The 24,720-nt window shown below is 33.3% G+C and overlaps 1 protein-coding gene across 1 annotated transcript in view; it reads left to right on the top strand.

Annotated features, from left to right (window-relative positions):
• ADAMTS5 (ADAM metallopeptidase with thrombospondin type 1 motif 5) overlaps positions 1-10,128 on the top strand; it is a 79,610-nt gene extending 69,482 nt beyond the window's left edge. The window contains exons 6-8 of the mRNA XM_044670277.1: positions 334-509; positions 3,056-3,231; positions 9,561-10,128. Of these exons, the coding sequence (XP_044526212.1) occupies positions 334-509; positions 3,056-3,231; positions 9,561-10,128 (920 nt within the window). The remainder of the gene's footprint in view (positions 1-333; positions 510-3,055; positions 3,232-9,560) is intronic.
• Positions 10,129-24,720: the final 14,592 nt, after the last annotated feature.

Here is a 24,720-nt window from a genome sequence, read left to right as displayed (position 1 = left end):
AAAAAAAACCCCGCCATCCTAGGATCCCCAGTTCCTACAGTATTCAAATAATTGAGCAGTAGAGACAAATAATTTAGTAATGACAATAATTCAACAGCATGGCATTAATAATGATGATAGCCAAGGTTCTGGGAGAAAATCTCATTCTTAGCTCTAAGTAATATATTCATTTAGGAAGGAGAAAAAGAAAGAAATCAGGGTTGATGTTTACGTCTTGTCCTTAAAATAATATCTCTAAATGTCCTAAGACTTAAATAACAGGAAATTCCCACTGTGTTGGCACTTACATAAAATATAGACATAGATATGAATGCAAAAATGCTCATTTTCCAGCTAAACCCTTTCGTCAGGAGCAATGTGAAGCTAAAAATGGATTTCAGTCGGATATAAAAGGGATCAAAACATTTGTGGAGTGGGTCCCCAAATATGCAGGAGTTCTGCCTGCAGATGTGTGCAAGTTGACTTGTCGAGCCAAAGGAACAGGCTATTATGTGGTATTTTCCCCAAAGGTAATTTCATTTACTTATTCTTTGTGTTTAAATTGTTTAAAAATATAAACCAGGTGACAGAGAAAAAAGTGATTGGTGCTGCTTGAATTTCATGGTAACAAATATTTTAAACAACAAATGGAATATTTTCTTTAGGACTATTAGGTAACTAAGCACATTTGTTATGGAACATATAAAGATACATATACCTATTTTCCAAGAATTCTCATATTACATAATACAAAACAGTCTTCCTACATATATCCCTGAAGTTTTTTATTTTTCTAAAGATTTTTCATTATGAATAATATAAAAAAGCTTTTCTATTTTTTATCTTTACTTTTCCCTCTATCTTGTACCAAATATATAATATAATATTGGGTGTGTAATAAATATTGTATAAATAAAATGCTATATTTTAGAAAAGAATTACACATATAAAAAGAGAACAGAGGACTTTGGATCTCCTAATCAGATTTCTAATTTTATCCAACTAAAGGGTTGCTTTGAATCTCCCAATAAAATACCAACAATAATTCAGTTTGTTGCTTTATTATAAAGCAGAAATTACTAGTGTAATGAATGAACCAAAGTGATATTCATTCTTGAAATAATAAATTAAATGTATTCTCAATATCTAGATGAAGAATGGAGCTAAATATAGACCATACAATAATTCAAACTGTATTCAAAGTAAGTTTTTGACAGCATTGTTGGTTGAGCTTTACCTTTAATTTTCTCTCTATCTCTAAGAAACAGCTTTGTATAGTTGGTAAGAGTGCAGATATGGAGTCATGAAGAACTGGATTCCAACCACAATTCTAACATTTACTGGTTATAAAATCATGGGCATGTGTAATTTCTCTGAACCAAAGGCAATTTTAACACCAAATTACTAAATTATAGATAGATTGTAATCTGTGTTTGGTGGAAGGCATTCCTACATTATTAAAACTTAGGTCTTTGATGTATTGATATAATAATTATACACGCATCTATATACTGCATTACAAATATTCTCAAAAGCTTAAATCCATCATAAATTTCACAGTAAATATATTACCTCTTTTTTATTATTAGGAAAACCTGGTTTTCCTAATCTCATAGCATTTCTTTTTTATGTTTTAGATTCTTTTATAGATCAAAAATTACAATTCTCAAAATTGTAAAATAGTTAAAGTCAGTTGTAACTGAGGTCAAGCCCTGTTTTTGATATATATTAGTTGTGCAACAGTGAACAAATCATCAAGCCTCTTGTGTTGCAGGCAATTCTCCTTAAAACATTACTATTTCTTTTGCCTTTATACCACAGTAATTTCTAAAGAAAAAAAAATCCCTTGAGATTGAATCTTCTCTCATAACAAATAAAATCATTTAAGCAGAAACATCACATGCAGTGATCACATATGGCATTTTATAGAACACTAAGCCAAATAGTTCTCAATCTCTTTGCACTGAGGAGAAAAGTAAATTTCATTAATTTGTCCTTAGCCAAATGTTTCCTCCATGCCCTTATGCAACTCTCTTAGACTGAATTTTTGATCTAGATGAATTTCTGATCTAGAAGGAAGGAACTTCCACCCTAAGGGTAGGCACATATCTTAATGGGGCCAGACAAAACCTAAACAAATAGGTACTACCTGGAAACATCTATGAAAATCTGTCTCAAAGGTTTTAATCTTCTAAATGGTAAACACACTAAAGGAACTTAAATTAGGTTCAACACTATCAAATTTTCTTTAATATTAAATTGAATTTTAAAATTCTGCCTCTTTGTATCTCTTTTTCTCACAAACACACACACACACATCACATTTATACATACATATACATGTTTTAGGAATTTGTGAACTAAAGCAAAAATTTATTTAAATGGACATTATCAGATTAAAATCACTAATGAACTTTGCCAATGTGCCCCAAAGAAAATTCTCCTGAGTCCATTGGTCAGATCATAATTAGTCTGTTTTTTAAGTTACTTCCTCTGACTGACCAAGAATACCTCCATCTGTTCATCTCCATTGAGATTTAGGACCATTCAATACAGAAAAGCTAAATTCTTCTAAATTGAGGAATGGTTTTTAACTTCAAGATAATTATTTTCAAAGTAGTAATGAGGATATATTAGCATTTCAAGTTTACTAGTGGCACCAGAGATATGCTGGAGCCAATTCAAATGTACTGCAATCAGTTATTAAAACATTTTCTAACCTATCTCTGGTTAACACTCCTCTCTATACCATATTTAACTTCTAAAAAATACACCCCACCATGAGCTAAAGTGAGTTTCATAGTGACCACAATGAAAGAGAAATTTTGGGAAGGGTTTAAGGATTTTAGATTGCCTTATAAATAAGATTCCTAGATTAAAAAAAAATGAAAACTTTGCACAGAATCTACTAACAAAATGCCAACAACCATTCAGTTCATTGCTTTGGGGGTCAATGTGCATCGATGGCACACCAGCCTTCTAAGTAAACTTTTTAAAATTACAAAGTAGAAATTGTAGATGCATCAAATGAACCAAGTTATTGAAATTCTAAGTTAATTTTTTCTTAATTATCTAGGTGAAGGATGGAACTGAATGTAGACCATATAGTAATTCAATTTGTGTTCAAGGGAAGTGTGTGAGAACTGGTTGTGACAACATTATTGGTTCAAAGCTCCAATATGATAAATGTGGAGTGTGCGGAGGAGATAATTCCAGCTGTACAAAGATCATGGGAACTTTTAATAAAAAAAGGTAATGTGATAATACAGGTATCCTTTGTTATTATTAAGCTTGGTATTCAAAATTTTAAATTTCCTAATGGATGTAGTTAGTAATATATTTGTGGGTATATATGTTTGTGGGTTAAAGTATGAATCATTGAAGCTTAGGTGGCAATGTGTTGTGTTGTTCTTAAATGAATTGTGAATATGCAAAGCTCTGGGAGCTATGAATGTGGAGCCATTCCATCTTTAAACTATAGGAAGGATGTTCTCTGGTCTCAAGGGCACAAATCTAAGAGGCATCAAGAACTGAGAATAAATTCTTAAGTTGTGAAAATCTTTCAAAGATAAATTCAATAATTGGTAATAATAACTCTCAGTTTGTATAAATTATATGAGAGGGGTAGCTGGGTGACTCAATGGAAAGCCTAGAGAAAGGAGGTGCTGGGTTCAAATTTGGCCTCAGATACTTCCTAGCTCTCTGACCCAGGGCAAATCACTTAATCCCCATTGCCTAGACTTTACCACTCTTCAGCCTTGAAAACAGTACTTAAATATTGATTCTAAAATAGAAGGTAAGAGTTTAAAACTAACTCATACCTTTGACATGAGGATGTTGCTCTAAATAACTTCTAATAGGCTCCTTCCAGTTCTAGCATTCCATAATTCAATATTGTTCTTCACTACAATGGAATAATGCAGGATACTTTCTTGATAACGATTTTCAACTCAATCTCTTTAGAGGTGTGTTTTATTTTACATTTTTGTACAAAATATATATTGATTTATAATGAGAGTTAACAGAGAAATTGATATTTCAGTGGACCTATGACATCATCAATGTGGACATTTCCTCAATTGATACTGATCATAACCTTCTTATTTTATGCATTTCTTATCCATTCTAAACTCAATATGCCAAAGTCTTTTTTCTAGGTATTTTTGGTTTTTATAACTACCAGTGCAGCACTCTTTCTAGATGTTTTCTTAATGGTATCCCTTAGGTTTATGATAGGCATTGCTAGTCATGCTACACTATAGGAAACACTGGGGAAATTATATAATATGACCTTGAAATCATATTAGCATATTTTAGTATATGGGAAAACATTATAGCTATGGCTCTTTTCCATATACAGTATTTTAAATATCCCCAAAATACTCAATATGAAATTTTGAATATTGGAACCCCAACTATGCAATTTAGTACAACCACATGATGTCAGTGTATTGTATACAATAATGGCAGTACTTTTAATACTTCATTTAAGAATGTGAGTATACAACGCAATGCTATCCACATATTATCACTTCAAATTTATGATTAAGTAAGAATTGCTAGTGTTCATTATTCTGTTGCTTGTTTTTATATAAACAGTAAGCAAGTCTGCTTTGATATCCATGCTGTTATCAACTTTAATATAAAATATTTTAAACAAGATTCACTCCCTAAAACCTTCTGGATATAATCTTAATCTAAGCCGAAGATTGCATATCAGATTCCTAAAAATGTTCATAAACAAATCTCCATGTAATATAAATTTTTACATAAAATGTGTTTTTCCTAATACTGATTAAGGTTATATTCTACTTGGACAAGGTTAAGATGCCAAATTAATGTTTCATGCAAATGCTAAAATAATTTTCATAAAATAAAGTTATACTCCTGCTCAAAAAAATAAAATCACTAGCTGCATTTAGGATAAACTTCTTAGCCTGGCATTTAAAATCCTCCATGATATATCTCCAACATGCTTTTCAGCTTTGTGTTATAATATTCTCTTTCATAAAATTGGTCACTAAGTTCAATTCATTTTGGTTAGAACAACCAGTTCTTTTCAGATACTTTGACCCAAAAGGTCTGAACATACATCTCTTCCTGTTCCTTTCAAGCTTAGCTTTGACTTTGGCCAGTTTTAGCATTGGAAGAATGTTTCCCATTTTTTCAGTTCTAAGTGAATTGCCATTATGGAAAAAGAAGCAAACCATGCCACTGCCCCTGTGGCTGTATCCTTGACTTTCCTAGGAGAACCTGTGAGTTTTCCTTCTATTCAATAGTTTCCTTTTGTTTTTTTTCCTTTCATTTATCACAATATTATCAATATCAATGTGAGTGAATTCTTCTAGTAAGTCATTTTGCAGTTAATATTTATAGATAGCTCATATATTTGTGTTTCTAATAACCTTCATCCTATTTTTTATCTCTAAACCACCATTATTATGGAAGTGGGGAAAAAAGGCTCCTTTGAACCTTTCTTAGATATGTTTGTCCTCAAGCAGGCAAATCTATCTTTTTCTAGGACCCTTCTTAAAAAGCGTCCAGCATAGTAGAGCTGGAGCTTATTATTGAGTGCTTTTTTTTTTATTTTTTTTTTTAATCTTGGGACTCCATTCTAGGAGCATAGGGCCACAACCAGTAGGCAATGGGTCACACAGTCGCTCAGGGGCACCCAGCTGGGAAGTGTCTGAGCCCGGATTTGAACCTAGGACCTTTCGTCTCTAGGCCTGGCTCTCAATCCACTGAGCTAACCCAGCTGCCCCTACTTTAGGTTGCAGTTTCTTTAGCAGATGTAGTTTTTACAGGGTGGGTTGCTAGCCCCACGCCCAACCCTCCTCCTTTTTCATCCTGGCTAGGGACCGTCCTTGGCCCAGGAGTGGTAAGGGTGGGCAATAGGGGTCAAGTGACTTGGCCAAGGTCACACAGCTGGAAGTGTCTGAGGCCAGACTTGAACCTAGGACCTCCAGTCTCTAGGCCTGGCTCTCAATCCACTGAGCCACCTAGCTGCCCCTATTGAGTGCTTAGCCTTTGTGAATCCAAAAGCAGAACTTTTGTAGAAGGAAGGAGAAGGAAGAAAACAGACCTAAAAAATATTTTTTATCCAAGATTGCTATAGTTTAAAGCAGTGGTTCCCAAACTTTTTTGGCCTACTGCCCCCTTTCCAGAAAAAATATTACTTAGTGCCCCTGGAAATTAATTTTAAAAATTTTAATAACAATTAGTAGGAAAGATAAATGCACCTGTGGCCATCACTACCCTCCTGGATCGCTGCAGCACCCACCAGGGGACAGTGGCACCCACTTTGGGAATCACTGGTTTAAAGGAATAAATGCTGGATTTTGAGTACAAAGAACCAGTTCCAAGTCTTTGGTCTGACATTTACTAACTGGGTGACCTCAGAGGTGTAACTTAATCTCTCTGGGGCTTAGTTTCTTCATCTGAAATCTGAAGATGATATCTATATTAATTTCCATATAGGGTTTTTGTAAGACTCCAGTGAGACAAATTATTTTGTATACCATGAAGAGTAATATAAATGTCAGCTATAATCATCATTATTTTATTAAGCTAGAAGTACCAATGCAGAAGAAAGTCTGAAAGCTATCTCTTGGACCCAAGTTTCTTTGTCTGTAAAATGAGGGAAATGTACTAAATGATCTGTAAAACTTCTTCCAACTCTAGCAATCTATGGTTTTATGATCGTTTAAGATTCTCTAACTTGCAGTTTCTCAGCTATCTTTGATAATATGTTTGTTTTACTACAAAAATGTATAAATGTGTTTTCTAAAATTTTTGAATATTTAAAATACAAAATATTATGCTATGAATTTTTCTCATTCAGTAGACTAAAAAACAACTGGGGCCTATGAAGATTGAAGTAAAATTAATTAATCATACCTCTATCACTGTTATGTTTTGTGTTACTGATAAAATTAACATGTTCTAAGTATATATTGCTCCATTTATAACATAAAGTTAATATGTCTGGGGCAGCTAGGTAACTCAGTGGATTGAGAGCCAGGCCTAGAGACAGGAGGTCCTAGGTTCAAATCTGGTCTCAGTCACTTCCCAGCTGTGTGACCCTGGGCAAGTCACTTGACCCCCATTGCCTACCCTTACCACTCCTCTGCCTTGGAGCCAATACACAGTATTGGCTCCAAGACAGAAGGTAAGGATTAAAAAAATAAATAAAGTTAATATGTCTGACAAAAGTTACTGGGAAGATTAAATAACTAAATTAAAGTGCCATCCATGGAAAAGAAAATTAAGAAGTAAAATTTCTGTCAAAAAATTGAATAATAGGAAAAAACTCAGACTAACAATTAAAAATATGTATTACTGAGGCTATGATAAAAAATAATCTCATCACATTATTGTAATCATATTGGAGTTAGTATGGGTAGTCTATCTTGAATATTATCTAAGTTCATTTAATTTTAATAAATATTTATGAAATATTTTCTATGTGGTAGACATCAAGGGTAAGAACTCCTAAAATGAGACTGTCCCTTCCCTCAACAAGATTTTACTCAGAGTAAAGGAACTGGGATTTATATGAATACTTTTATCAGAAGGTCTTTCCTTATATTTCTATAGAGCTTTGATGTTTATAACATACATATATTCACAAGCCATTCCAGGTACTTTAGTATAAGTTTTTTATTATTCCTATTGTACAGAGTCACAGAAATAAAATGGCTAGGTCATAAGTCACAAAACTAGGTATTGTTTGAGAAAGGTTTTCTGAGCCTAAATCCATTGTTCTTTCTACTAGTCTCACTGCCATTCCATTATGATGGACCTTTAGAAAGGAAGGAATTATAGCTAAAAAGATTTGTAAAAGTACAGATGAGACATACAGAAAATTATTTAAATTATTAATATTTTGACAGCTCAGATCAAAATGATGAGTAGATAATCAAATTTTACCATTGCCAGCACTGCATGCTGTCCCTGTTATGTTGGCAGTATTGTCCACTGACAAAATAAAGGACTGGAAATTGAGGCAAATTATGTTTCATCTTTGACAAATTATGCTGTGATTTGGTGAAAGACATTTCATCCACTTATATTTGTTTATTCAAAGCTATAAAATGGGGCATTTATGTCTATTTGCTTTCCAGAAATTGCATATGAAATTGTAAGGATGAATCTGTTTAGATTCTTCAGGTTTCATAAGGAAAAAGTGGGAACTAAAATTATGGCATTATTTCATATTGTCATGTCATTTGATACTTCAAAGTATTTGCTATTTTGTTAGTATGTCTATTCCCTCAACAGATAGTTTCATGAATTGCTGTAGAAAACAAAACATCATTTCTAGCCACCTTTCTGATGATGAAGCACTTCCAGATTTGGCTAGACTAATCCCAGATAACCTTTCTCAAACTGTCACAAGTCAAAGCCATTCCAGATTTGTAGCCTGCTAGAATTTGTATACTGACATGATATTTAAGAACCTAGGGTCAGGGGGCAGCTGGGTAGCTCAGTGGATTGAGAGCCAGGCCTAGTGATGGGAGATCCTAGGTTCAAATCTGGCCTTAGACACTTCCCAGCTGTGTGTCCCTGGGCAAGTCACTTGACCCCCATTGCCTAGCCCTAACCACTCTTCTGCCTTGGAGCCAATACATAGTATTGATTCCAAGATGGAAGGTAAGGGTTTAAAATAAAAAGAACCTAGGGTCACAGATACATCACGTTAAGTAAAATTGAATGTTTTTTTTTAATAAATAAGAGTTAATTTAATAGAGCACATTCTAACTCACTTTTTATTGAAATAAGGAAATTTTTAAAGAATCAGTTTCTGATTTTATAGAAAGGCATCATGGTTTAGTGAATAGAGTTGTCCTCAGAACACAGACTTGGGTTCAAGACACACCTGCCACATGGCTGTGTGAACCTAGATAAGTCATCCAAACTTTCAGCACTCTTGGCAACATTCTAAGTTTAAGATTATAATTTTTTTAAACCCTTACCTTCCATCTTGGAGTCAATACTGTGTATTGGCTCCAAGGCAGAAGAGTGGTAAGGGTAGGCAATGGGGGTCAAGTGACTTGCCCAGGGTCACACAGCTGGGAAGTATCTGAGGTCAGATTTGAACCTAGGACCTCCTGTCTCTAGGCCTGGCTCTCAATCTGCTGAGCTACCCAGCTGTCCCATAAATTCTTTACAGAGGTATTTTAGCCAGTAAAGTAAACCCAGTTCTGGGTTTACAGTAATTTTCTTTAAAGAAAACTATATTGGTGTGGTGGAAAGAGTACTGTACTGGGATTCATAATATCTGAATTCAAATTTCAACCCTGTTACTGGATGATCTTAGATAATTTTTGGAACTTTTGAGCTCTTTAAACTTATCAACTTCTTTTCTATAAAATGAAAACATTAGACTAAATGGACTCATTCTGTAAGTCATGACAAAACTGAAGTGTAATAGCAGGTAAAAATAAGACTTTTAAAAAGAATATCCATTTGTTTTGTAGTCAATTACCTATTCGCTTTCTTTTTCTCTGTCTTACTGTTTTTATTTGCTTCTCCCTTCCTGTCCATCTCTCCTTTTCTGTCTGTCTCTCTCTGTCTTTTAGTAAGGGTTACACAGATGTAGTGCGGATACCTGAAGGTGCCACCCATATCAAAGTCCGACAATTCAAGGCAAAAGACCAGAACAGATTCACTGCTTACTTAGCCCTGAAAAAGAAAAGCGGTGAGTACTTGATCAATGGGAAGTATATGATATCTACATCAGAGACCATTATCGACATCAATGGGACCGTCATGAACTACAGTGGTTGGAGCCACAAGGATGACTTCTTGCATGGGATGGGATATTCAGCTACAAAGGAGATTCTTATAGTTCAGATTCTTGCAACAGACTCAAGCAAAGCAGTAGATGTTCGCTATAGTTTCTTTGTTCCCAAAAAGTCAACATCCAAATCAAACTTGGTCAGTAATCATGGAAGCAATAAAATGGGATCACAGACTTCCCAGCTGCAGTGGGTTACAGGGCCATGGCTTTCCTGTTCTAGAACATGTGATACAGGCTGGCACACCAGGACTGTGCAATGCCAGGATGGACACCGGAAATTAGCAAAAGGATGTCTCCTTTCACAGAGGCCCTCAGCATTCAAACAGTGTTTGCTAAAGAAATGTTAGCATGTGGTTATGATTTGTTGGAAAAAAAATAATTGGGCAAACCAGCACTGGCATGTGGAGAAATCTAAGCTTCATTGTAATTATTTTCATGGTTCAAATTATGGGTAGAATCTGCATTTCAAACCCTGGCATATGACAAAGAAAGTCTTGAAAATTGTTATAAGTCCTCTAGTCCTAAAAGAAACAGAAAAATGAATGAATGTAAGCTCATAAGTTATTTGAAGAATACAAACCTATTTCCCTTTTATCACCTACCTCTTAAAGAATGCCTTTGAAGACATAATAATTTTCGATCATGATTTATTTTTGCTGTGTGTAAATACATAATCTTTTATATAACTTGATCCTATTAAGAATAATTCATTCTATATATAAAGTGATTGACCAAAGTAGGTCTGCAGCTGTTTTCAGTTTCACCCATTTTCCAGAAAGAGCTGTGGATATTTTACCGGAAAAATAAACTTGCTATTGATAGTAGATAATATATTTTTTAAAAGACAAATAGTATGAAATAATGTAATTTTAAAAATTTTGGGCAGAGATTATCAGAATACTTATAAACATATATAGTGGCTTTCTTGACATCTTATATTTCACCTGTATTTTTCAGGTTGGCAGCCAAATTGATTAGAACACATTTTGTATGCAGTGTCTATGTATGTCCATAGAATCTGGAATTTTTAAAAACTTCAATGGGGATGGGATGTTGAAATTTAACATTTAGATAAAATATCAAATGTTTTACAAAATTTCAACTATGTATTCTTAATTGTTTTCTTCCTGTGGCTTGCAACTGAAATCTAAAGTGTCATGTGTCTGAAAATGGCATTTGGAAAAGCTATATTTTCCTTAAGAAGGAAAGACATCCAGGAAATAGTGTCTCTAGTTAACACCTTTTGTCCTAGCATCCCCCTTTCCAGAAAACATGTAATGTACTGTGTATCTGTTTTGTTTTGTTAAAAATTATATTCCAAAAGGAATTAGTGTTTTGATCACCTTATATATTTAGTTTTATTAAAAATATTGTATCCCTCAGAAATTAAGAACATCTAGATGTAGTTGCCATCAGTGTTGGTAAGATTTTTTTTCATTTAGAAGGTAACTATTTTTAAGAGAAAAACTATTGGTATATCAAACACTATATTCTAAAGATTTTTTCCCAAATGAAAAGCATATTATTGTAGTAGTATTATGCTTATAGGATATGAAATTAACCCTAAAATGAAAATTCCTCCCTTCCCCAACTAATTTTTGGTTATACGAGTTTAAAGTCAGAAAATATGTAGGACTTTACAATATTTAGAATACTAATGACATTTAGAGAATGTTATAAAAATTTTTTTAAATCATAGAGAGCTACACTTGGAGAAGTCATAGTGTCCTTTTATCCTAGTATATTTCATATTATAATACTGGAAGACACAATATATCTTATAGAATCATAACCAGAATTTTTATGTATTGTGTTTGCATAAAGCCAGGTATGCTTAAAATCCATTGATTTAAATGGTTATTTAGAAGCATTTAACTTTAGAGATACTCAGCTTTTGGCAGAAGAAGGAAAAACTATTTGACCATAAATTCAACGCACACTGATTCAGTTGTTTTCCTGACACATAAACATAACATGCTTAAATTTCCCTTTTTAATTTGTGTCTTTTTCTATTTGCATTATATTTTAGCATAACACCCACTTTGTTAACCTGGAAATATCAAAGATCAATCAATAGAATGTCCAATGTGTTTATTCAAACCATTTTTTCTTGATTTCCCTCTGATGTGACCTAATCTCTCTACATGATCAAAATACATTGTACATGATTCTGTAAAAAAAATCAATTTATTTATATAGCCAGACCTCACATTTTAGCTAATTTTTTGATACTTTATATATATATATGTATATATATGTACACACACATATATATATATCTCCATAATTCTGCACCATTTGATTGAGATCATGCTGAAGATAGATATTGAGTTCATCATTACATGCGGATGGTAGGATTTACAGGACATGACCTCTTCCAATTCTGAGCCTGTGGTCCTATAAACATGCCTTAGATTCATTATGTCTGAAAATTTTTCTAGGATTCTTGAAGCTCAGGGAGGCTCCCTCCTAACAAAACCTGAGTTTAATCAAAACCATTGCATGCATTCCTGTTTCTCTGTGATGGAGCCATAAAATAGTGTAGATATAAGAAATAAGTGGTGCTTCCATTTCTTTTCTGAAAAAAGATATTCTTCTTGAATAGTTAATCTGCAGTGTTTGTATTTATTACTCAAGATGACAGAGAATTAAAAAAAAAACCACTATATCTAACTGCTATATTTGAAGGACCCTGTTTCTTTTGTCCAAGCAAATTTGGGGCGGAGGACAAAATTCTTTTGTCCTCTGCTATATTGATGGATATAGGTAGAAAAACTAAGTATGTATGCCCAAGGATGGAATTACTAAGGCTGGACAGTGTAGTTCAGAGGAATGGATACTTCTATATCTCTAAAGAATAATGAGTGCAATTAGGGAAACAGAGAGCAATTCAAGCTTTTTAGGTCCCTTCCAGCTCTAATTCTATGATCTGATTTGATTTGATTTTTCTACTTAGAAATGGGAGGCAGCATGGTACATTGAAAAAAGTGCTGGATTTGGAGTCAGAGAACCTGGGTTCAAATTCCTTCTTTGCTAGTTATGATATTTTAAAATATTTCTTTGTCTTGGTATTGTAATCTATAAAATGGAAGGGTTTACAGGAGATGACCTCTAAGGTATCTTCCAATTCTGATTCTACAATCCTATAAACATGCCTTAGTTTCATGCCTAAAAAATTCTAGGGTGCTTAAAGCTCAGGGCTGCTTCCTCCTAACAAACTTGAGTTGAGTCAAAATCCTCATGTTTGATGATAATGAAATTTCACCCACAAAAGTTAGTAACTCCTGGCATTTCTTCCCTTCTGAAGAAAAAAGGACTAGAGAAAATAGCTTCTTTTTCCTGTTTTAATATTGCCTCCATATTTAAAAGTACTTAATAAGACATTCTTATGGATTTTGCAAATTCAAGTCCTTTTACTCTTCTAACTAAGTAATTTCATCCCACTAAAGAAAAAAAAAAAGAATTCAGTCACAAAGATAAAAAGAAGAAATATTGCACTGAGAAAGACTTTACTGTTTTTGCACCTGGTATGTGAATTTGTGTGATTTGTGAAATTATTTATTTTTATTTAATAAAAATGTCAATTCTGCAAATTCTTATATATGTAGCATATATTATACATATATTATGTGTATATATATTCTATATGCATGTATGTATATATAACACATATATAATGTTTTGCTAGATGCCCTACTTTTTAAAAAGTTATGCTTTCTATGTGTATTGTGAAGTACATTTTTGTGAGTTTGCACTGGATCGCCTTTGTATATTTTTACAGAAAAGCTTTCTTCGTGATATTACTCATACATACATATATGTGTATTTGCATATATATTAAACTATCTATATCTAAAGACATGAAAGGCAATGTGATATAATTGAGACCTGGTCTTGGAGTCAGGAACCCCTAGTGTAATACTAGGCAAATTGCTGATAGAAACTGTTAGAAGGATTTTCCACACTGATGAAATCACAGGTCTGAACAACAACAAAAATTATACATGTATATCAATCCTATATGTATATCCATATTCTGATGCTATATCTTTCCCTTCTAAAGGAAGTTTTCAAGGTAGCCTTCTGCTATTAACAGTATTCATCACTTCTTTCTATCTTGATGGTCTTCTTAAGATAGGGTTTAGGGTTTATCTCTTAAATAAATTTTAGCTTAAAATGCAATGTATTCACAAAATGTCCTTGCACGATTCAAAAATTTCATTTTACTTCAATGGACACTAATTACCTATTATGTGGAGAACACCACTGCTCCAGGTATTCAAGGAAATATATAATTTTAAGGAGGTTTTAGAACTTTTCCTGTTGGAGCTCATAAATATACTCAAATCATGTAAATTACTGTAATTTAGGTAATGAATGCATTCACTAAGTATGAGTGTTGGTTGACCATTATTAGGGAGCAGGGTCTTGGTGTTAGAAATGCCAGGTAAAATTCTTGCATACACTCTCAGTGGTCAGTATCAGGAATAATGGAAAATACTTTCTGACTATGATGCCTTACAAGTAAAGTGAACCCTGTGCAAGTGATTTGTTTCAGGCTAAAAAACAAAAATAATTTGCAGTCACATCAAAATTGACAAATACATTCTGAAAAATTCATACTAGGCCTTTGCTCATTATCAATATGTATTGGTATAATGGTATAGCTAATAATGGCCCCAGTATTTTCTAGAATTGTGACAATGGTAGTTTTGTTAATTTGCTTTTTCTTCTCTAGTTCCCGTTTCCATAGTGCTTTGTGGTTTACAAAACTCTTTCCTCACTACACCCCTGGAAGGTAGATAATAAAAATAGTACAGTATTACCCGTTTTAGGAATAAGGTGTAAGCCAAATCTACTTTATAGATTCAAGGTGACATGTACTTTTTTTGGCTTCATGGCCATATTTATTATGATAAATTACTCTATGTCTAAGCAAGAGTCAACAAAATATTAATGACTACGTAGATGGTTACTAAAAGTAATCTGAGAGTCAAAGTGGATTGGATATTTAAAAAAAAAATTTACAACCTGTGTTCCCATTGCTCAAAGCAGCTACCTGCCTGAATTGACTATTCAAGTCAGTTAAAATGACCTATTGAGTAACCCTCCATTGTCATTAACTATGGAAATTATTTCTTCTTTCATTTTTAAGCAATCTTCTCAAGCACTAATGTCAGCAGATTGTATACGATCCAATTAAAGAGATATGCAAATAATTAATAATCCACAGGGAAATTAAAAATAGTTTGTGGAAATCTATATTCAGTTAAGAAAAGTATCCAGTAGTTAACATTATATAAATATAGCTATTTGGTGAGAATCTAAAAAAAGAGTAATAGCATTATGCCATATAAGAAGGTCAGGACTGATTTTTTAAGAAATCAGTTCAATTCACTGAAAACTGTCTTGATATCACAATAGTAGCAAAGTTAAGACATTGATATTTGTGGCCTTAACCTCATGATTTCACTATATGGAAAAGACATGCCATGCCAAACCAAAACAAACAAAAATACCCTCAGCCAATTCTTTTGGTCTAGTCATCATTTTCTATGATTATATAAGGCTCTCAGAATAAAGAAAAATTTAATATTTGGATTGAAGGCTGTGATTTGTAAACAAAAAAAAATCAAGCTTTATAGGGGCACTATCCGACTTCTCCAGTAATAATGTCTAAAATGTGGCTTTTCAATGCAATATAGATATGAGTGTCTTTGTGTCTGTGAGTATATGTTTATTTTTCTAATGACTACTCAATGAAAGTAAACATGACTACTCTTTTGGGTAAAGCTGAATATGAGTATGATACTATAAAAAATTGAAAACATAATCCGAATTAATTCTTTTCAACTATAATTAGCATCCTTAAGGCTATCATGGTACAGGTACAGATACATGAAGATTTTCTCCTATTTTATTGTAAGAATGAGACTAAAGCTATTGTAGTTATACATATTTATGATGCTATGGAAAATTTAAGACAATTGACTTGGAGGAGCAGAATGCTCAATGAATAACATTTCATTATTTTATTTTTACATCCCACTAAATGGACTTAATGGATTTGTTGGCCTGCTTTGTTTATCTTCTATGGTGTAGACCACAAAACCAATATGCCTTAAACATATTTTTGCTAGCATTTACAATATATTTCACAATATTAAAAGCATTCCTACTTACTTTGGCAATACACTGTAGATTTAGAAGTGAACATCAGTTACCTGTGTGACTGCAAAAATTGACTCTGTAATGATATATGCTCTCTATGAAAGGATTTTATCAAGCATGGCAGAAAAGCTATTGATTTAATTCACTAAACTTGTATAAATCAGTATTATAAAATACTGCTTATATATTACAAATGTTACTTAGTGGAAATTATGTAAGTTTATTTTGCCAATATCTAAACAAGAAAATGACAGATTCAATGTGAATAATTTAAGCTGTGATAGAAATAGTTATTTTATTTCTGTACCAAATCACAGGACTATAAAAAAATCACCGGGTAAGAAACATAAATTGAGTACTAAAAATTTGGGAGAAATTAAGTGTTTTGACAGGTACTATCTCAGAAGAGTAAAAGGTTGAAGACTTACATATTGTACTTGAACAATTAGTAGTAGTCCATTAACTTCCACTTTCAGAAGGTTGCATGTTTTTGTGTATTTGTGATTTGTGTATTATAATTAATGCAGAAAAACCCAACAATAGAACTTTTTGGAAAATTAAGTGGAACGTACTTCTAAATGCATTTTGAACTGTCTAAATTTATGTCCCATATGAATAATTATTCTAGTACTGTCATGAAGTTTGCACTATTCCAGGTAAAATCAATTTGAATTGAGCCATTCAAGACATTTTATTTCACTTTGCTTTATAAAAATTGAGTTATATATTAATGAATAGTGATGAGTTTAATGATATATTATTTTACACTTGGTACAAACCTAGCTTACATGGAAATAATAAATGTAAAAATAAAAATATAAATATAAATATAAACAAATATATAAATAGGTCACTTAGAAAAACCACATATAGTATGCTTGTGGGTTATGATTCTCTTGTTGTGTACTATATTCTTTTGATTATAGTAATTCTCAAAGAATTAAATCTCCTAAAGATATGGTACCCAGTACTCTTTACTTCCATTTTTTAAATAAAGATTATTCTGAATATAAAATTAATGATGTGAAAAAATGATCAATGCACATTTATTCATAAAGTTTATGGATTTGATTATTGTAGCCAAAAAAGTGAAGAAATAGTTTTTCCTACTAACACTTGTGCTAATTGACTTCCAAAAGCAATAATGTTTTTAAACACATAATATTTTACAGTTCATTTTGTGCCAAAAAATAGTTATTTTTCTCCTCACATACAACCTATGTTTGAAATCATGACATATTATCCACATAGCCATTGAGATGGACAAAATGGCATGTGTATTGCTAGCAAAAGAGTTATCCAGATGATTAAGTCAGCATCATAACAGTACTAATACATTTAATTATGGGGATTTGACTTTTTAAAAAACTGAATTGACTAAGCATTTTTATCTAGTTGACTATTTTAGCATCATAAGGACAATACCAATAGGTGACTATTACATATTTTGACTTTATTCCTACTGAGTGTTCAGAGAATTGGATTCATGGATTCATGTTGATAGTATAAAACTCACATAAAATAACTAGAGAACACCATAGAAAAGTATTAATCAAGTATTGGTTCTAGGATAGTTCAAAGAAGGGAGAGATAAATGGATAGGAATTGACAAGGGAGCCTTCATGGAGGAAGTGAACCTTGAAGGATGGGTAGAATCTTGGTTGGAGAAAAGTACAGTTTTATGCAGAGAAATGATATGGTGTTGGGATGTAGAGAAATCTGCAGGCCAAGGAGAGGTTTTTCTAAGAGGCAGGAATACATTCTAAGGTGAAGACAGAGCTTTTTGTTCATTTTCGTGAAGGAGATAACTTCTTTTGCTTTGTACATGTACGTATAGTTATTTACATGTTTTTTCCCCATTAGAACATGAGCACCTTGAAGGCAGAGACTGTTTTTGCCTTTCTTTGTATCATTAAGCACTTAGCACAGTGCTTGGGTATATAGTAGGTGCTTAATAAATCTTTCTGGGCTGAGTTTATTTGCCTTTGTGCAAATTTCTGAACTTTCGTAGTATACTGATAATGTTTTGCAAGCACATGACTTTATGTCCCACAAAGAGTTTACATAAGGCAAACTATCCCTCTACTATGGAATTATATTACTAACAAATAGTATATATCTCTGTTGCTTATGCATTCATTTTATTACTCTGTTACTATTTCATAACTAGTAAACATTCCTTTCCATAACTAATCTTAGGTAGGAGGTCAAAGTCTGGTTATCTGACCTCCTTGCTCATACAAACGTTTAATTTGTTCTAAAATACAAATGATATAATGGACCTAAAAGAGAGAGTGTGGAAGTCACTGTCCACTTTTTTTGGAAAAGTTCACTTTTGTTGCAGATCCATTCTTTTCCTATGTGGTAAGAATGAATTATTAAGCAGGCATTTTCCCTTCTATTTTCTCATTTCCATGTAATAAATATTTTATGGTGAGGAACAATAAGAAAACCAACCTAACTGAATTAAGTAATAATGGAAATTACTAGATAGATAAGGAGAACCGACTAAAGACTTGATCTAATAGGCAAGAGAAACAATCATAGTATCTTGATTAGGAGCATGATGTGATGAAGCTGCTATTTAAGGAAGGTTAAAATGGCAAGAGTAAGATGTTTTGGTTGGGACAAAGTGGAAGAAGTGGAGGACTTGGGAAAAGGAGTTGAGTTAAAAGACCATTAGAGTTATCCATGCAAGAGTTTCTGAAACAGAAGATAAAATAATACAAATACAAAAATACTGATTTATGTCTTCCTAGCATATTGTGGTATGGAATAGGTTAATTTATTCCAATCTATATTTGGTTATGTTAGAAGAAAAAGTATGTGATTCACACAGAGATGGTGGGACTGCTATAAAATTAGGTCGAGGTTAGCCCAGAGCAAGTACAGATAGACTTGACATTCCTACAAAGTACAAGAAAGCTTTAATGTTCAAATGAAAGTAACTGAAAAGTAGGGAAAGTAGTGTGCAGAGTTGAATTATGCAGAGGCTGGTTGTTCCAAATTTGAAGAGGAAAATTGAAGAGAGACAGTTGAAACAAGTTACACCTACTCAGTAGTATGGATGTATTAATGCAATGTATAGCATTTGAAATCCAACTCCTGAAAACTAAGTTCCATACATTTGGACAGGGCTAAAGCCTGGGGAAAACTAATACTTTTTTAAATGAAATGATTTTACAATAAATTTTATGCCAATTAAGTAATATAGTATGACCTTTGTAATTAATTCTGTTTGACCTGTTCTATATGATATTGAGATGTTTCAATATCTTGAAAGTGAATTTAACTAACTTTTGTCCTAAATAAATTATTCTATTTCTTTATTAAATATTGGTGAGTGATATATCTCTGGGTTTAGTAGTTTTTCCACTCCTGAAGAAAGTCTAAACTACTGAATCACTTATTGAAACCTCATTAATCAGAAGATAAGAGGGACTAGAAGTAACAGCCAAATACTAGGAAGTGATGAATTACCTTCTAGAGGGTATGAATGTGATAGGAGCACTGGATGAGGAGCCACAAAATGTGGGTTCTAGTCCTAACTCTGCTACAAATAAACTATAGGACTTGAGCAAATCACATTACATCTGAGCTTCAGGTTCCTCTTTTACCAAATGACAAACTTGAATTAAAACATCTTTTCCAGTTCTTTAAATCTGTATAACTGGGAGAGCACCATATGTTATCATTTCTACCTTCCCATCATCTCTACTATGAACCCCTTTCTCTCTTCCCACACAGCCACATACCCAGTTCAGTTCCTTATTATCTCTCATCTAGTCTACAGTGATATCCCTCTACTTATCCCCCTGCCTCAAGTCCCTCCATACTCTGATCTATTCATGTTAGCTATCTTATGAAAGCTTTGGACCAGTTTTGTTTTTTATCTTGGCAAAAATGTTGAATAATAGGGCAGCTGGGTAGCTCAGTGGAGTGAGAGTCAGGCCTAGAGACAGGAGGTCCTAGGTTCAAACCCGGCCTCAGCCACTTCCCAGCTGTGTGACCCTGGGCAAGTCACTTGACCCCCATTGCCCACCCTTACCACTCTTCCACCTATGAGACAATGCACCGAAGTACAAGGGTTTAAAAAAAAAATTTTTTTTAAATGTTGAATAATAGTGCCAGTGACAAATAGCTAGTCCTCCTTCTATGCAGAAATCAGCAGATTAATGACTACTTTGGGTATTTGGTCAATCAATTTCTTACTTCCACTTGTTATGCTATCATCTAGTCCAGTGGTTCCCATTTAGTGATTTGCAGACCATCTTGAGTTTGCAATGATTTTCAATTCTTTATGATACTATGTGCAGTGAATAATTACTTAATTTTGTTACAAATACATTTTTTCTCTGTGACAACAAGCATGTGTATGTTTGAAGTATTTAAGTTTGATTCTTCAGTATTTTAAAGTCATGATCATGAGATCACATTCACAATGATTTTTATGTTTCTGTGATTACATCAAAATGATTGTTTCTGCCTGTAATATAGTCTTGCAGTTTTTTGACATGGCATCAAATTGTTTTCAAAGCACCACAAGGGTTCAGCATTCAAGCTCATACTTATTCATAATTTGACCTCATTTGCATTTTGTACAGTACATCAGAGTACCTTCCTTATTATTCCCTTCTGTTATGAATATTTGCATTCTTCCAGCACAAATGTCAGGTTGTTTGAAAACCCTCATCCCTGGGAATGTATATTATCTTGAAAGCATCAGTGACTCTCATAAATGTTCTGCAGAAATAAGCCTCATATGCCCTGTCATTTAAGTATTGAAGCTGCTTTGTAATTTAAATCTATCTTCTGCTTATGTTAGTATTCTGTCTGGAAAATTATTAAAAGAACTGGTTTCTAATACTGGCCAGTTTGTTCAGCAGATTTCTATGAGAATATAGCCAGTAGAAGAAGAAAAGAAAGTAATACTGGAGAGAGTATTTCTTTACAAAAGTCAATTTATATGTCAGCATTGTTTTTACAAGCAATATTTGCACTTGAATTTTAAGCACATTTATCATTTATTGTAGCACTTGTCATTAGCCAGTAGAAAAGTAAATATTATATATCATAAATAGCTATTTATTTTCATTGGTTTGTTAGGTGACCAAAATTTTAAAATGAATTTCCGTCTCTTAGCAAGAGGCCTTATAAAATTCTCTCACCATTTTCTACTGCACATTTGTATAACTAAACATTTTCACATTATACTTCTTTTAAATCACAATACAAAAATAACTTTGACATGGGACCAGATTTAAGACTGTATTTGTCTGAGGTCGAAGCAAATATTATGAACTTTTGTTCAAGTAAAAAAAGTGCAACATAAAAATTAAGTTTACATATAATTGTTATATTTGTTAAAATGTTACAAGTTGTAACTTATTTCATTAAAGTGTTATTTATATTCAATAAAATTTGTAAAATAAAGAAATGTACATACAGGCTTACAGAAAATAGTAATCATGACTTTGATGATCTTACTGGATTACTTCTTTTAATTCTTGCAGAATCCCCCATATAAAATGCTCACAATTACTTTATAATTAGAGTTTTATAATTTTTATATTTCATTTTAATAATTTAATTAGAAAACAATTTTAAATTTTAATATTTATATAAATTTTATCCTGGAAGCAAACATTATTTAGCTATAAGCACTTAATGAATAAATCTAACCTAAGGGTTCATGACACTTTTTTTGTTGTTGAGAGGAGTAAAAGCAACAAAAAATATTTGGAACCACTTATCTCTTAGATCAGTGACCTATAGTCTAAATTTATGACTATGTAAAATATAGACTCTGTAGACAGAGAGAACTAGATCTAACCATATAACCATAGTTCTCTTTCTTGTCTAAAAGGATGGCACTAGAGACCTTTTACTTTGCTAAAATCTAAGCAAACTAGAATTCCCCTAATCTAATCTAGTAAATCTGTTGAAGTCAGTCTATTGATGATGGCACTGTGTTGATCATGCTGAGTCTTTAAATGTTTACAAACCAACCCTTGGTCTAAAATTTCTCCAGCTCATTATCTCATAGTTTGCAGCATCTATTGAGACTCCTAGTTCCAATAAGGCATGACACAAGGTGGAATCTTGATCAGACTAGCTTAGAATCTTCCTGGACTAAGTGTACATCCATCAATTTCCTGTTCTATCCATCCCAACAAAAAACAACTAAGACAAGAAAGAAAACAAGCTGAAGGATTGACATTAGACCTTTTATCTCATTAAGCATTATTTTTGGGTTTTCTTGTTATGAGTTTGAAATTGTATTAAAACCAGATTACTCTCAGCTCTGTACTTGTTCTGCCTACTTTAATACAAGTGAGTAAATGAAAAAGAAAAGGAGAAAACTTGGAAGGGAGAAGATTCATATTAGTGAGATGTTGCAAACAATGTGGATATTTTTAACCAGTGCAAACTTGCTAGGAGTTTGAGCTGCACATTTTTTAACCATTTATTAATATTCATTTTTAACATGGTTACATGATTCATGCTCCTACTTTCCCCTTCACCCCCTGCACTCCCTCCACCCATGGCTGATGCACATTTGCACTGGTTTTAACATGTGTCCTTGATCAAGACCTATTTCCAAATTGTTGATAGTTGCATTGGTGTGGTAGTTTCGAGTCTACATCCCCAATCATGTCCACCTCAACCCATGCGTTCAAGCAGTTGTTTTTCTTCTGTTTCCACTCCTACTGTAGTTCTTCCTCTGAATGTGGGTAGCATCTTTACCAAAAGTTCCTCAGAACTGTCCTGTGTCATTGCATTGCTGCTGGTACAGAAGTCCATTACATTCAATTTTACCACAGTATATCAGTCTCTGTGTACAATGTTCTTCTGGCTTGAGCTGCACATTTAATAGATTTGAGAGCTTACTAGAGAGAGAAAATAATTCCTGGGAAAATACTTCTAGAAATTTGAGTGATTAGCCACAGAGGCAGGTGAGTGACCTGAGGTAGCAGCCATTTTTCTGCCTTCTCACAGAAGGCAGCATACTAGTTTTAAAAGGAAATCCATATTCTAGAACACGAGCTGCTAAGGAAACTCTCTATATGTGAAGGGAGAGGGAGAGAGTTCCTAAAGTAGTCAGGGCCTAAAGTTCAGGGGTAATTGACAGCTTTCCCTTCCTTGTTCATCATAAACTTTTAGTGCATATGTCCTTATTACACAATTTTGTTCTATTCTTTCTAATCCAAATTTCATTCTTCTTGATAGACAAAACAAAAACAAAATACGAGTTTAATTACTCTACCTGCTCTGCTTAATCCTTTCTCCAAAGTAAACTCCAAGTCATATCCATCAGAAAGACCTGGACTTAGATGGTTGATAGTTCTATCATGTTACTTTTTTCAGGTTATTATGAGGTTACTTTGGTCAAAACACTCATCTTCTCTAAGCCTCAATTTTCCCACCTGTAAAATAGGGATATTTGTCCTATTTACCTTAGTTAAATGCATACTTTTAAATTGTTATAGTACTTGCCCATTGAAACACATGATACAATTTTCCTTGAAGTATACTACTGTAAGGGATTCTGTGATGACTATGTCAAAATATTAATTTCTGAAGAATGTAATATAGATTAAAATCCATAATTTAAAAGTTATAGTAAGCAAGTGATTTTAATGTTTAAAATAATCAAGTTTGAAGATTTAAAAAAACCTATAGAAATATATCTGAAGTCACAAAATCCTTTCTATAAATCTGCCTTTTTCAATAGCATGATATAGTATAAAGTATGCTTAACCTTGAGATGAAAGAAATCTGTGTTGGAGTCCCATCTCTAAAATACTCCCTCAAATCTGAACATTTCCCAGTTTATCAATTTACCCATTTCCTACCTCACCTCAGCTACCCAGAGAGGAGGGCAGACGCTTGATCTTGCCATTACCTGAAAATGTTCCTTTTCCAGGATCATGAACTCTGAAATTTCTGTTTCTGATCATAACATTTTATCATTCCACCTTTCCCTATGCCAATGACCTTTACACCAAGACTCCAATTCTATAGATCGTTGTGGGGTTTTTTCCCCCAGGACATCATCCCTGCACTGGTGGATATCTGGTATCTTCTGGTATTTATCCTCCTTGGGGAAACAGTTCAATTCTACATAATTCTCTCTGAACAAATCCTTTGCCCTGTCACCAGTCATTCTTTGCCATGCCTAAACTTTTGGATTATTCTTACCATCTTCTGCCTTTGCTTCTGAAGGTCATAAAACTATGCTGAGTAGTTCCATTACAAATTTATATAATGCAGTTTCAAATGGGTCCTCACTGAAGTAAAGGCAAACTTTTTATATTTCCCTAATCAATTTACTCTCTCATCACCACAATAGCTGTTCAAAGATTTTTCTCCCTCTTCAAGCCTCCCATGACATAGGAAGTGTCATGGAAAGGATTTCTTTTCATATTTTACTGAAAAAAATGAGACCATTTGATGGAAGCTCCTTCTTCTTTCCTCCACTTTACTGCAAGTCATTCATATGTTTTCCCACCACAGTTTCCTCCACCCCTGTATCTCATAAAGAGGCAGCCTTTCCAATTACCAAAGCAAACTTTTCTACATGTTTCCTTGATTCCAACTCATTTCTCCTCTTTTCTAGCTGTTTGTCCTTCCCTCTTTCCTCACCTATCAGACCCTGTGGAATTCATCTACTCCTTCCAAACCCTCTCTCTCTCTCTCTCTTCTCTCTCTCTCTCTCTCTCTCTCTCTCTCTCTCTCTCTCTCTCTCTCTCTCTCCTCTCCTCTCC

The sequence above is a fragment of the Gracilinanus agilis genome, chromosome 3 (assembly GCF_016433145.1).
Source record: "Gracilinanus agilis isolate LMUSP501 chromosome 3, AgileGrace, whole genome shotgun sequence".
NCBI classification, from domain to species: Eukaryota; Metazoa; Chordata; class Mammalia; order Didelphimorphia; family Didelphidae; genus Gracilinanus; species Gracilinanus agilis.
Note: the sequence above shows the minus strand (reverse complement) of the source record. Positions and strands in the feature narration are given on the sequence as shown.